General features: G+C 40.7%; 1 protein-coding gene and 1 long non-coding RNA gene across 13 annotated transcripts in view; one reads left to right on the top strand and one right to left on the bottom strand.

Moving 5' to 3' along the window:
* The window catches only part of LOC133551493 (RIMS-binding protein 2), a 142,443-nt gene that overhangs the window by 67,877 nt on the left and 59,268 nt on the right, over positions 1-15,298 (top strand). For all 12 annotated transcript variants that reach the window (XM_061898254.1, XM_061898250.1, XM_061898251.1 and 9 more), the window contains 3 exons: positions 13,630-13,713; positions 13,833-13,922; positions 15,118-15,240. In XM_061898254.1, the coding sequence (XP_061754238.1) occupies positions 13,630-13,713; positions 13,833-13,922; positions 15,118-15,240 (297 nt within the window). The remainder of the gene's footprint in view (positions 1-13,629; positions 13,714-13,832; positions 13,923-15,117; positions 15,241-15,298) is intronic.
* The window catches only part of LOC133551496 (uncharacterized), a 75,952-nt gene that overhangs the window by 24,002 nt on the left and 36,652 nt on the right, over positions 1-15,298 (bottom strand). The gene's annotated exons all lie outside the window — the stretch shown is intronic.

The raw sequence follows: 15,298 nt of genomic DNA, 5'->3' as shown, positions 1-15,298 counted from the left end.
ACATATGAGTTGGGAAATTGTGTTAGATGTAAATATAAACGGAAAACAATGATTTGCAAATCATTTTCAACCCATATTCAATTGAGTATGCTACAAAACAACATATTTGATGTTAAAACTGATTAACATTTTTTTTGTGCAAATAATTATTAACTTTAGAATTTGATGTCAGCAACACGTGACAAAGAAGTTGGGAAAGGTGGCAATAAATACTGATAAAGTTGAGGAATGCTCATCAAACACTTATTTTGAACCTCCCACAGGTGTGCAGGCTAATTGGGAACAGGTGGGTGCCATGATTGGGTATAAAAACAGCTTCCATGAAATGCTAAGTAATTCACAAACAAGAATGGGTCGAGGGTCACCAATTTGTAAGCAAATTGTCGAACAGTTTTATAACAACATTTCTCAACGAGCTATTGCAAGGAATTTAGGGATTTTACCACCTACGTTCCATAAAATCATCAAAAGGTTTAGAGAATCTGGAGTAATCACTGCACGTAAGCGATGATATTACGGACCTGTTAACATCAGTGTCTGCAAGTTAAAACTCTACTATGCAAAGTGAAAACCATTTATCAACAACACCAGGAACACTGCCGGCTTCGCTGGGCCCGAGCTCATCTAAGATGGACTGATGCAAAGTGGAAAAGTGTTCTGTGGTCTGACGAGTCCACATTTCAAATTATCTTTGGAAACTGTGGACGTGGTATCCTCCGGAACAAAGAGGAAAATAACCATCCGGATTGTAATAGGCGCAAAGTTCAAAAGCAGGCATCTGTGATGGTATGGGGGTGTATTAGTGCCCAAGGTATGGGTAACTTACACATCTGTGAATGCACCATTAATGCTGAATGGTCCATACAGGTTTTGGAGCAACATACAGTGGGGCAAAAAAGTATTTAGTCAGCCACCGATTGTGCAAGTTCTCCCACTTAAAATGATGACAGAGGTCTGTAATTTTCATCATAGGTACACTTGAACTGTGAGAGACGGAATGTGAAAAAAAAATCCAGGAATTCACATTGTAGGAATTTTAAAGAATTTTTTTGTAAATTATGGTGGAAAATAAGTATTTGGTCAACCATTCAAAGCTCTCACTGATGGAAGGAGGTTTTGGCTCAAAATCTCACAATACATGGCCCCATTCATTCTTTCCTCAACACGGATCAATCGTCCTGTCCCCTTAGCAGAAAAACGTCCCCAAAGCATGATGTTTCCATCCCCATGCTTCACAGTAGGATGGTGTTCTTGGGATGCAACTCGGTATTCTTCTTCCTCCAAACACGCCGAGTTGAGTTTATACCAAAAAGTTCTATTTTGGTTTCATCTGACCACATGACATTCTCCCAATCCTCTGCTGTATCATCCATGTATTCATTTTGGGTTGTGTGTGTGTGTGTGTGTGTGTGTGTGTATATATATATATATATATATATATATATATATATATATATATATATATATATATATATATATATATATATATATAAATAAATAAAAAGGGGTGTAATGGTACGTGTATTTGTATTGAACCGTTTCGGTACGGGGGTTTCGGTTCGGTACGAGGGTGTATCGAACGAGTTTGTAACCTAAAGTCTTAGCAAGCTGCTTTGCAGCTGTCCCTGAGCAGTGAGCACCCGGCATTGTCCCGCCCACACAACCATCTGATTGGTTACATACAAAGCCAATCAGCAGCGCGTAATCAGAGCGATGTAACAGCCAATCAGCAGTGCGTATTCAGAGCGCATGTTGTCAGTGCTCCGGCGTCGAGATGAGCAGATATGTGTTTAGCAGGTGAGCAGCTGACATCGTACACTCCCCAAATTATAAAAAACCATTCCCAGTCACAACTATTACAAACATCATTATGAGCCCTCTAGAAATTTAAACTGCAGCTCAGCTCGCTCATAGTTGAGGTGAAGGCTAATTAGCTTTTAGCGTTACGTCAGCTCATTTTGCTGTGTGTGTGTGTGTGCGTGCGTGCGTGTGTGTGGGTGTGCATATGTGTGTGTGTATAATAAAATTCAACTACAGGCTCCCCAAATGCTGTAATAAATTAAGCATGATGAGTTGACTTGAAACTGTTTAATGTTGCACTTTTTATATGTAGAACAAAGGTTTTGTCATTTTATTTAATCAAAGCAACAACTTGAGGCAACTTAATGTGGATTAATGTGGGTAGAATTATTATAGTGTCCCCAATGTTAAAAGGATAAAGCCATTGTTTACAAATTTGGTAAATAAATAACCCAAAAATGTATATTTTGTTGTTTTCTTACTGTACCGAAAATGAACCGAACCGTGACCTCTAAACCGAGGTAGGTACCGAACCGAAATTTTTGTGTACCGTTACACCCCTAATATATATATATATATATATATATATATATGTATATATATATATATATATATATATATATATATATATACATATATATATATATATATATATATATATATATATATACCGTGATCTCGGTTCAGAGGTCACGGTTCGGTTCATTTTTGGTACAGTAAGAAAACAATTTTTGGTACAGTAAGAAAACAACAAAATATACATGTTTTGGTTATTTATTTACCAAATCTGCAAAATTTTCCACCAAAAGTATTTGTCTTAGTGGAATATTTGAAATGAAGTAATCGGAACCTTGAATAGGTCAATAATTCATAGTAACGTTGATTTTGATTCAATTTTAAGTTTTGAGCAATGACAGTTTAAAGAAAAAAAACAGCTTTGTTTTATTTGTCAACGTTGCAACTTTTTCTAAGTTACATTTAGCCTTTAAGCTTTTTTATTTCACTGTTGTTTATGTTTTTGTTTATTTTAATAGTATTTGTAGAATGTGCTGTGGGCCTTTTAAAACATTAGTTGCGGGCCGCAAATGGCTTCCGGAGCACAGTTTTGATAACAAAAATAAAATTTGATAAATCTATGGGTAAAAAGCAGAGCCTGGAAACGCATGCGCGTTTATCATAACGCTCTCGCTCTCTGCCCCTCCCTCGCGAATGTTGCTGCGTGCACAATTTGTTTTGTTTTTAACCCCTTCTTAACCCTGAACGTACATTGAAAATACACGCAACCCTAACTTAAAATGCTGGACATTTGAGGCATTTAAGAAACTCCACCCGAACAGCTCCGCAAAAGAGGACATATCCGGTGAAAAGAGGAGGTATGGTCAGTCTATTGTAGCCCGGTCGCAACTAGCATTCCGTGTGTTTTAATTGATTGATTGAAACTTTTATTAGTAGATTGCACAGTTCAGTACATATTCCGTACAATTGACCACTAAATGGTAACACCCGAATAAGTTTTTCAACTTGTTTAAGTCGGGGTCCACGTAAATCAATTCTTGGTAAATTCATGTTGTGCCTCGGTGTGCATTGTCTACACAATGTGCGGTACGCTACTCAATATTTCCGTGTGGAAACTCGATGGGTACACCTCCAAACCGAACAGAAACCCCCTTACTGAAACGGTTCAATACAAATACACGTAACGTTACACCCCTAATATATATATATATATATATATATATATAAGTCCTGAACATTTGTGCACGTCCCTCTTTGTTGTTCGTGATGACACTGTTGTCGAAAAGCTTCTTATTTTTCTCTATCTTCTTGTTACTGGGCATTCATCCTGCGCTGTTGCCATTTCCAACATAAAGTAACGTAAAGTTCTAACTTTTATCCGTCAGATGAGGAGATACTGCATCGTTTATTGATTCAAGTGAAGCCTCAATGTCAGTAAAACATTTAGCTTCATTTTTTGACGCCTCTTCGACTCCTGTCATGCACTCCACACCGGTACAACAAAGATGACGAGGAGAAGACGCTGTCGAAGATGAGCCACGTAAATAAGACCGCCCACAAAATGGCGCATCCTGAAGCGACTGTCAGAAAGCAACTTGAAGATGGCCTGTAAAAAAAAACTATCCAACATTTTGATGATATGTAGACCACATAACATTATTTTAAATTTAGAAAAAATCATAATATGCCCCTTCTAATGCGCCTTATAATCCGATGCACCTTTTTTTTGAAAATAGACCTGAATAAACCCACTCACTGGCAGTGCGCCTTGTAATCCGGTACACCCTATGTGTAATACGGTATGTACTGTTCAAGTGTAAAATACAAGCAGTTGTTCTTGCTATGAGAGAAGAAATGTGTGTCCGGATCTCTCTCATTTCCCACCTATATATTTGTATGGTCTATAGTGTGTTTAGACCAAAATGCCTTTAATTCCATGTGTGACTAAGTGGTGCTTGTGGTTGACATAGTTGTGTCTACTGCAGTGACGTGCAGTCAGGGGAGGCAGGTGAGGCGGGGCCTCACGTGCCATCATGGAAAGAAAAAAAATGTAAAAAGAAAAAAAAAAATTAATTGTTATATGTATCCAGTGATTATACTATAAAGTTATTTTCTAGTTAACTTCACCAGTTTTAGATTATTTTAATTCAAAATCGCAGAATTTTCACATTTGCCGTTGAAATACTGAGAACAGACTTGCAGTGAGTCACAGCCACTTGAGCCTCCCCGTGGATTGCGCAATGACTCGGCTAACTGCTGGCTGCTGTGCAGTGAGACCGTAGTATTGCTATATGAATTATATAATACATTTAAATAGTTTAGTTAGCTGAGGTGTATAGTGTACAGTGTATTTGGTCAACAACTGTATGTGTGTAAAATATTTCTTGTCCTGGGCAATCATAAAACGGCTGCCAAGACGCACTGTGTGAGGCACCTGTTCTCCGGCCTCCTGGTGGTAGAGTGCGATAGTGATCCCAGAGATCATTCTTGCCTACTCGGCTAGGCCTGGGGACATCTGAAGCCGGTATGTTTTAAAGTTGTTGTTTGCCTGCATATCGTATAAACAACCGTCCAACATTTTACAACTAATTGTAAACTTATAGGTGCCGACCATTAGGGCCGAGTTGTGACGAAAGATTGTGTTGATGTTGAGATATTAAGCCGATTTGGTAAGTGAATTTGTTTGCTAATAGTAGCTACTAGCCGTACCCATGTATTTTCTATGGGCGGTTAGCATCGGGTTTTAATCCCGTTTCCTCCAATGTTTCTGATCCGATTTAATTTTTATTTATGTCAAGTCTTTATTTTGGGTACTTAAATATGGTGACTAAGTATTGTGGCGTTTTAAGGCCATCTGCATTTTTTATGCTACAGTAAAGACAATGAATGAACACTGCAGCTGGAGCGCGGTTACACCTGTCATAGTGACAACACTGTGTACTGTCGTGTTTGTTATTTTGTACATACGTGTAATTGTTTAATATTTTTAATGTTTGCAGTATTATCGCTAATAGTGATAATAATATGTGTAATTTATTTATTGAAGTTTGAACGATAGATGACTTATTCTTGATATTTATGTGCGCACATTGATTGAACTCCGGGTCCTGTGTTTACGTAGGCCAGGTCCCTAAGTCTTGGATGGTGAGCTGTAGATAGGCCTCGAGCCCGAGCCCGCAAGGATCTCCACATCCTCAACTCCTGAACTCCACCTGCTCTGGTCGGGCCGGTAGACGGCTTATAGCCGAACCCCTTGCCTCGCACTTCATTGCTCTGCGGCCTTTTGCACTACCTCATACACAACCTGCCCATAAACTTAACTTTCACTACAAACTGCCATATCCACAACGCCAACCCGTGTGGCTGTATTAACTGCGAATGCACATATGGACTGTGATCAGTCTCATATAGCTCCTATAAACTTGAAGAACTTTTGATATTACTTTTTATAAATTACCTGAACTAAACCAACTAATTTGTTGAGATTAATTTCTGTTTTTTCTTTTGTTTTGAATGGCCATTCCTATCAATGTCTGTCCACTAGTTGTTGCACTGTACATGTTTAAATAACACCAGTATCATTTAAAGTATTTAATTGTCTGTCCTACTCTCTCCGAGTCGTAATCTAGACATTTGATTAGCCCAAATATTGAGAACTTCTACTATACTAGCTAAAGTACCTGCTACAATAAGTTAAAGTACCAATGATTGTCACACACACACTAGGTGCGGTGAAATGTGTCCTATGCATTTTACCCATCCCCTTGTTCACCTCCTGGTAGGTGAGGGGAGCAGTCAGCAGTAGCGGCCGGGAATCATTTTTGGTGATTCAACCCCCAATTCCAACCCAATGCTGAGTGCCAAGCAGGGAAGAATGCTGGTATAAACTTTTAAACATAACCCGTTAACTGCTGCCAATCAAATGGTGAATAAGATTCTCTATAGGGTTCATATGTTTATAAATCTGATTGTGATGAAGTCAGTGCCTCACCAGCCATGAACCTCACCGCACGTCACTGGTCTACTGTTACTGGTATTTTCTCTTTATGACAATTACTTTTGCCTCCTCCTGTGTTCCATGTTCCATTTTGTTTGATGAATATTTTGCAGTTTGTGGACCAGGTTTGATTTAAGATGTGTGCTTTTTCTGGCTATTTCTGCATTGGTTTTAATTAAGTGTTAATTTGTGTAAACATCTGTTCCTTTTAGTCTCCTTCCTTTTTTTAGTAAAGCAGATGTATGTTTCCTGTTGAAAAACATGATTATTATTGATGGCGTGAATCTTTCTTTTGCTCTGTGGAGTGGATGACAAGTTCCGATGTTGTTAATGTCCAAATGCACTCATTTGAATGCGGCTACCTGCTGCTCTGTGGAGTTGACATCTTGATGCTATGGTCCTCCTCCACCGTCGGCAAACAAGCGTGCCCTAATGCGAAGCCCGGTCACGATGACGTTGTTCATCGAGTGTACTGCTCAAGTTCCTCCAGCCTGTCTGTTAGTTCAGGCACGTTTTTGTCTTTTTCGTTGTTTTGTACGCGTAGGTATTTCAACTCCTCCACCAGCTGTATTATTGTTTCTTGCTGTTTCTTGACAGGTGATATCTCCGCCGTTAGGGTCTCAAGTGCTCTTATCTCCTCTCTCTCTTTAACCAAGAGAACCTTCTTTAGCCCCATCCTTAGCAGCCGCTGCTATCCGCTTAGCCTGTCGCTGCGCCCAAATCCTTGCGCTCTCCTCACTGCCATTGCTGCCACTGTTGCTTACCACACCCTGCATCGTCGCCCCCGATCTCTCCAAACCACGTCGCCACGTGGTTTGCATGCCTCTTTGCCTCCGGACCTCGTTGGTCCTGCATGCCTCATGGCCGCTGGCTTGGCTGGTCGTGCTTGGACGCTGCTTGTTCAATGCTCTTTTACTACTATATAAGCTATTTGTTTTGTATAGAACGTTCAAAAATCACAACACTTGACGACGCAAAAGCTTCTTCCAGAAACGGAGACAATCACTGACAAGACAGGACAGAGTTGGGTCGAAAACAATGATTTTTCACCCAGTGTTTTGTTGACAAATTTTAAGGTGATATCTTTAAATGAGTTCCAGTGTTTAGCAGGATCGCTAATTAATATTTCTGGTTTCTTAGCGTTTAGAAGTAAAAGGTTGCTACTGTATATGTTCATTGTTTAATTTCATTAAGACCCGCCTCCAGATGACTACAATCTGGCGTGTTGGTCAGCATTAGGGGCATGTAAAGTTGGGTGTCATCAGCATAATAGTGAAAGCTATCACCGTATTTGCGTCTGATGAGGTGGCTGGTTGACTGGGGTGTAGGACTAGTTAAAGGTCTAAATATATTATGTGCCATAACCAGCTCACCGTAGTTTGTAGGCTGTTTAGAGCTGCTACAAACCAGGCTTGTTAGCTCGCTTAGGCTATTGTGTCCGTGGCGTCTAAATTTACGAAGTTACTCTAATCTGACTGGCAGAAACGGCCTTCTGGTGGGGCCAACCTATCCATGAGAAAAGTGTATGAAGAACAGGAAGCCTTACACACCGAGTCGAGTTGTTATTGTCTTTGGAGCCGGGGGGAGTTTCGGAACCGGGACTAGCAGCTATCTAGTTGAAAGTGAAGCGGTGAAACAGAGAGAGTGGGTGCTTTGTAAATTTGGTAAGACTATGAAGTGTGTTAGAGAAGTGCTAAAGAAAGCTGTAAAACAATTAGAAGCACACAGATAGAAAGATAGCACTTGGAGTGAGCAGCATCAGTAGCAAGCAATGTCAGGAGCATGCGGCCTAGTTGAGAGGAGAAAACTGTTTTTCACACGTTGCTGGGCTCTAGCTAATCACTCCAAATTCTTTTTCAGGCAAAAGGTTGACACGGGCTGGATTTTCACTTCTGTCCTATTCCATTACAACAGAAAAAAAGGTGTCCAGTCCCAATCTCGGGACAGAGTGAAACAAAATCCTGTCCTATCTTAATCTTGATCAAATAAATCCCACTCCCATACGGCTCCTATTCAGAATTACTCCGGCTCCACACTTACATAATCTTCTTATGGTATTCATGTCGTAGTGGTTTTTTGTTTTTCTTTGTGTAGACAACATGGTGTCTGTCGTAACTTTGATGTGTGTTTTTCCTGTACTGTTTTTTTGAATGACAAACTGTTTGAAAGTCTCCAATCTGTTATTGAACAGTTTTCAATGATTTTAGAAAATTGCGGAAGTAAAGTAACAGTTTTATCATTTGTAAATTGGGGTCTCCAGTCTTATACATTGGTATTTACTATTTTCATTTTGTTTGGGAATTTTGAAATGATAGGTTACTGATATAAATTAATGATTCTAAGATCTCTTCAATAGCCTTTTTTTAATCGTTTCCATATATTCCATTACACTTGATTGCAGTCTTAGATTTACATTTTTTCACAATTTTAAGTATTTCCTCGTGTCACTTTCGTGAGGAACATTGAATTGAGATTTCTATCTATGGTGTCATATAAGTCCTCAGTTGAAACTGTGTCTGGAATCCTTTCCTCCAATTTTGGTCCAATATTTACAGAGTAATTATTGAAGCGTTCAACTACTTCCTTCACGTTGTCATTATTTATGTTTCCATTATTTATGTTTATTTAGGTTGTGGGTAATTCCTCTTCGTGACATTTTTAATAATACCTGATGGCCGAGGGGAAAAAACTGTTCAGGTGGCGGGAAGTGTGGGTCTGGATGGACCGTAGTCTCCTGCCTGAGGGGAGACGGGAGAATAGTTTGTGTCCAGGGTGAGAAGAGTCAGCTGTGATCCGACCCACACGCCTCCTGGTCCTGGAGGACAACAGGTCCTGGAGGGATGAGAGCTTGCAGCCAATCACTTTCTCAGCAGCACGTACGATGCGCTGCAGTCGATGCTTATCCTGGACTGTGGCGCCGGGGAACTACACGGTTATGGAGGAGGTGAGGATGGACTCGATGATGGCTGAATAAAACTGCACCAGCATCTCGGTCGGCAACTTAAGTTTCCTCAGCTGCCGCAAGAAGTACATCCTCTGCTGAGCCTTCTTGATGAGGGAGCTGATGGTCAGCTCCCACATGAGGTACTGGGTGATGGTGGTGCCCAAGAAACGGAAGGAGTCCACAATGGAGACAGGGGTGGGAGAGTCAATCAAGGTGAGGGGGCATGGTGGGGCTGTGACTTTCCTGAAGTCCATGATCATCTCCACTGTTTTCTGGGCGTTCAGCTCCAGGTTGTTGAGGCTGCACCAGGACGCCAGCCGGTCCACCTCTCTCCTGTAGGCGGGACTCATCGCCATCCGAGATGAACGCGATGAGGGTAGTGTTATCCGCAAACTTGAGCAGCTTTACACACTGGTGACTGGAGGTGCAGCAGTTTGTATACAGGGAGAAGAGCCAGGGGGAAAGTACACATCCCTGATCCACAGCATCACAAACATGTTCAATGTGTGACATGCCCGTTGAGTTTGCTGGCCATGCAAGAACTGAGATGTTTTCAGGTTCCAGGAATTGTGTACAGATCCTTGCAACATGGGGCCGTGCATTGTCATGCTGCAACATGAGGTGAATGGCGCAACAATGGGCCACAGGATCTTGTTACAGTATCGCTGTGCCTTTAAAATGCCATCAATAAAATGCAATTGCGTTTGCTGTCCATAAGTTAAGTTAAAGTTAAAGTACAAGTGATTGTCACTCACACACTAGGTGTAGTGAAATTTGTCCTCTGCATTTGACCCATCCCTTTGATCACCCCCTGGGAAGTGAGGGGAACAGTGGGCAGCAGCGGTGCCACACCCGGGAATCATTTATGGCTATTTAACCCCCAATTACAACCCTTTATGCTGAGTGTCAAGCAGGGAGGCAATGGGTCCCATTTTTTATAGTCTTTGGTATGACTCGGCCGGGGTTTGAACTCACAACCTACCGATCTTAGGGTGGACACTCTAAGATCACTGAGTAGTAACATAATCCTACCTCCACCATGGGCCGCTCGATTCACAATGTTGACATCAGCAAACCACTGTCCCACACAATGCCGCACACGCTGTCTGCCATCTGCCCTGATCAGTGAAAACCGGGATTCAACTGGGAAGAGAACACCTTTCCAACGTGCCAGACGTCATCGAATGTGAGCATTTGCCCACTCAAGTTTGTTGTGACGACGAACTGCAGTCAGGTTGAGACACCAATGAGAATGACAAGCATGCAGATGAGCTTTTTCTGGGACGGTTTCTCACAGTTTGTGTAGAAATGATCTGGTTATGCAAACCAATAGTTGCAGAAGCGGTCCAGGTGGCTGGTCTCAGATGATCACGAAAATGCACCTGCCGGATGTGGAGGTCCTTAGCTGGTGTGGTTCCACGTGGTGTACGGTTGTGAGGCAAGTTGAATATACTGCCCAATTCTCTAAAACACCTTTGGAGACTGCTTATGGTCAAGAAATGAACATTGAATTAACGGGCAACAGCTGTGGTGGACATTCTTGCAGTCAGCATGCCAACTGCAAATTATGTGGTATTGTGATTAAACTGAACATTTCTGTACATTTAGCACATTTGGAATGTCCCTGCAAACTGGCAGAGTTACGCACAAATGGCTGTGAGAAAAGAGGAGATCGTGCTGCAATGACAGACGGTAAAAATCCATCTGTGTGCGTGCATATGTTTGGACCACGAGAAATACAAAACCCAAAACCTGTGAAATTGGCACGTTGTGTGAATCGTGAATAAAAACAGAACACAATGATTTGCAAATCCTTTTCAACCTATGTTTAATTTAATACACTGCAAAGACAAGATATTTAACGTTCAAACTGGTAAACTTTGATATATTTTGCAAATATTAACTCATTTGAAATTTGATGCCTGCAGCATGTTTCAAAAAAGCTGGCATAAGTGGCAATAAAGAGTGAGAAAGTTGAGGAATGCTCATAAAACACTTATTTGGAACATCCCACAGGTGAACAGGCTAATTGAGAACCGGTTGGTGCCATGATTGGGTATAAAAGCAGCTTCCATGACATGCTCAGTCATTCACAAACAAGGAGGGGGCAAAGGTCACCACTTTGTGAACAAATACATGAGCAAATTGTCCAACAGTTTAAGAACAACATTTCTCAACCACCTTTTGCAAGGAATTTAGGGATTTCACCATTTACGGTTTGTAATATCATCACGAGGTTCAGAGAATCTGGAGAAATTACTGCATGTAAGCAGCAAGGCCAAAAAACAACATTGAATGCCCGTGACCTTCGATCCCTCAGGCGGTACTGCATCAAAAACCGACCTCCGTGTGTAAAGGATATCACCACATGGGCTCAGGAACACTAAAAAAAATTTGTCAGTAACTACAGTTCGTCGCTACATCTGTAAGTGCAAATTAAAACTTTACTATGCAAAGCGAAAGTCATTTATCGACAACACCCAGAAACTCTGCCGGCTTCACTGGGCCCGAGCTCATCTAAGATTGACTGATGCGAAGTGTTAAAGTGTTCTGTGGTCTGACGAGTATATGCCGCATTCACATTGTATTGCTCCTTTATTTGCTACTTTATGGAGCTGTTTGGAGCTAGCAGACACCAAAATTAATTTAGTTGATTAGTTTTGTTTGCTAGCATTTTTTAAATGGTGTTTGTGTTTTCATGGGGGATACACAATTGTTATCATTACTTCTAATTCAGGTAGATTATTAATTATTAATATATTTCCTATAAAAAAAAACCTTTTGCAACATTCATTGTCTTGCATCTGGACCATTCAGTGCAGCATCACATAGCGTAGAAATAGGTAACATGGTTCAATGTTGCAGAAAAAGGTGGTGCAGAATATAATGTGATTACACAGGTTAAAGTACATACAGTGGGGCAAAAAAGTATTTAGTCAGCCGCCGATTGTGCAAGTTCTCCCACTTAAAATGATGACAGAAGTCTGTAATTTTCATCATATGTACACTTCAACTGTGAGAGACAGAATATGAAAAAAAAATCCAGGAATTCACATTGTAGAAATTTTAAAGAATTGATTTGTAAATTATGGTGGAAAATAGGTATTTGGTCAACCATTCAAAGCTCTCACTGATGGAAGGAGGTTTTGGCTCAAAATCTCACGATACATGGCCCCAATCATTATTTCCTTAACACGGATCAATCGTCCTGTCCCGTTAGCAGAAAAACAGCCCCAAAGCATGATGTTTCCACCCCCATGCTTCACAGTAGGTATGGTGTTCTTGGGATGCAACTCAGTATTCTTTTTCCTCCAAACACGGCGAGTTGAGTTTATACCAAAATGGATACATGGATGATACAGCAGAGGATTGGGAGAATGTCATGTGGTCAGATGAAACCAAAATACAACTTTTTGGTATAAACTCAACTCGTCGTGTTTGGAGGAAGAAGAATACTGAATTACATCCCAAGAACACCCTACCTACTGTAAAGCATGGGGGTGGAAACATCATGCTTTGGGGCTGTTTTTCTGCTAAGGGAACAGGACGATTGATCCGTGTTAAGGAAAGTTTGAATGGGGCCATGTATCGTGAGATTTTGAGCCAAAACCTCCTTCAATCAGTGAGAGCTTTGAATGGTTGACCAAATACTTATTTTCCACCATAATTTACAAATAAATTATTTAAAATTCCTACAATGTGAATTCCTGGATTTTTTTTCACATTCCGTCCCTCAGAGTTGAAATGTACCTATGATGAAAATTACAGACCTCTGTCATCATTTTAAGTGGGAGAACTTGCACAATTGGTGGCTGACTAAATACTTTTTTGCCCCACTGTACATGTGCAGCAAATGACTGTCTCCATGGTGACAGCCTTTAGTACATGCAGAAAAACTCATTTAAATATTGCAGTCTCCACCACTTATTATTATTTGCGCACGCAGTCATAGTAGATCACCCGCAACATGTACAGTGATATTTTTCACTATTTTATAATTCCCACGTGCTATTTAGAACATGTTATTAGGTATCAAAGTTAGCAGCTCAGGCTCTTTATGCATTATGAACAATCATACTTAATCATTGTAATATTTAGTGGAAGACGTGGTCATGTAACAAGCTGAATTCTCTATGCTGGCCTTACATACAGGCTGCATTGAAATTATTCGAATAATGATGCTAAGCTTAGTAATGGCCTCTTTTATCTCATTTCAAACGTCTGTATGGAAAAAAAAATGTGGTGCTCCATGTAAATCATTAATGACACTACATTATTCTTTCAGCTATAAACAAAATATTGGACATTATACTGAGACCAATGTATGAGCCATCTAAGCACCCCTTCAAATGAACTGTTGATGTCATTTTAGGAGAGTGAGTTGACCAAGAAAAGAAAAGAATGTGAAAGTCTTGAGCATGAAGTAAAGAAGCGGAAGAGGAAATGTCTAGATTTGGTAAGTGCCCCCCTCACTCCAATTGTCCCATGTCTGAAAGCTGTCCACTCCTAACATGTACTCATTTTAAAGCTGAGTGGAAATTGTTTTATTTGAAATGTCTCGGGGTTCCATGACAGGAGAGCCGGCTTGAGGATGAGCAGGCCAAAAATGCGCAACTAAAGGAGGAGGCAGATCTCCTCAGGAGGAAGACACAACTGCTCAAAAAGGTTAGTGTCCCAACAGTTTGTTGAGCTCCATCAAAAGACTATGCTTACTATCACCTTAGTTTCTTCTGGGCCATAGCTGCCAGCACCCTTATTGGGTTATTTCACCTACCACCACGGTTAAAGGCCTACTGAAACCCACTACTACCGACTTCGCAGTCTGATAGTTTATATATCAATGATGAAATATTAACATTGCAACACATGCCAATACGGCCTTTTTAGTTTACGAAATTGCAATTTTAAATCTCCTGCCAAGTGTCCTGTTGAAAACATTGCGAAATGCTGACCTGTATGCGTGACGTCACGAACTGTTAGGAAATATTAGCGCTGCGCACACACACAGCTAAAAGTCGTCTGCTTTAACCGCATAATTACACAGTATTTTGGACATCTGTGTTGCTGAATCTTTTGCAATTTGTTCAATTAATATTGGAGAAGTGAAAGTAGAAAGATGGAGTTGGGAAGCTTTAGCCTTTAGCCACACAAACACACGGTGATTCCTTGTTTAAAATTCCCGGAGGTGAAACTTTACTATGGATCAGAGCGGTCAAGCGAACATGGATCCCGACCACTTGTCAACCAGCAGTTTTCAGTGAGAAAATTGCGGTAAAAAGTCACCACTTACCGGAGATCAGCTGAGCTTGTGCCGTCCGTACAATAGAAAGATAAGGGATTTCCCAGAATTATCCTAGTAAATGTGTCTAAAAACATCTGAATCCGTCCCAATGCAATCGTGTTTTTTCTTTTTTTCCTAGTCCGTCGCTATCAATATCCTCAAACACGAATCTTTCATCCTCGCTCAAATTAATGGGGAAATTGTCGTGTTCTTGGTCCGAATAGCTCTTTTTGTTGGAGGCTCCCATGAAAAACAATGTGAGGATGTGAGGAGCCATCAACGGGTGACGTCATTGTCTGCGACTTCCGGTAAAGGCAGGGCTTTTCTGTTAGCGACCAAAAGTTGCGAACTTTATCGTCGATGTTCTCTACTAAATCCTTTCAGCAAAAATATGTCAATATCGCGAAATGATCAAGTATGACACATAGAATGGACCTGCTATCCCTGTTTAAATAAGAAAATCTCATTTCAGTAGGCCTTTAAGCAACATATATGTTTTTGAAAAAAATGTATGTTGGCCTAACGCAATAAAAATCATGAACAGTAAAACAAACGGGAACCTGTCATGTTGTATGTCAGAATCGAGTTGAGAATGATGAGCTGAGGGAAGAACTCTCTAAAGTGACCGCTCAACACAATTACGTTCTCGAGGAGAATCAGCGACTCCGTGCCAAACTGGAGAACCTAGAGCAGGTCCTAAAGGTACAGCAGGAGTCACACGTTTAGTTTTACAACATAAACTACAACTTTTACCACCCTT

The sequence above is a fragment of the Nerophis ophidion genome, linkage group LG04 (assembly GCF_033978795.1).
Source record: "Nerophis ophidion isolate RoL-2023_Sa linkage group LG04, RoL_Noph_v1.0, whole genome shotgun sequence".
Classification (NCBI taxonomy): domain Eukaryota; kingdom Metazoa; phylum Chordata; class Actinopteri; order Syngnathiformes; family Syngnathidae; genus Nerophis; species Nerophis ophidion.
Note: the sequence above shows the minus strand (reverse complement) of the source record. Positions and strands in the feature narration are given on the sequence as shown.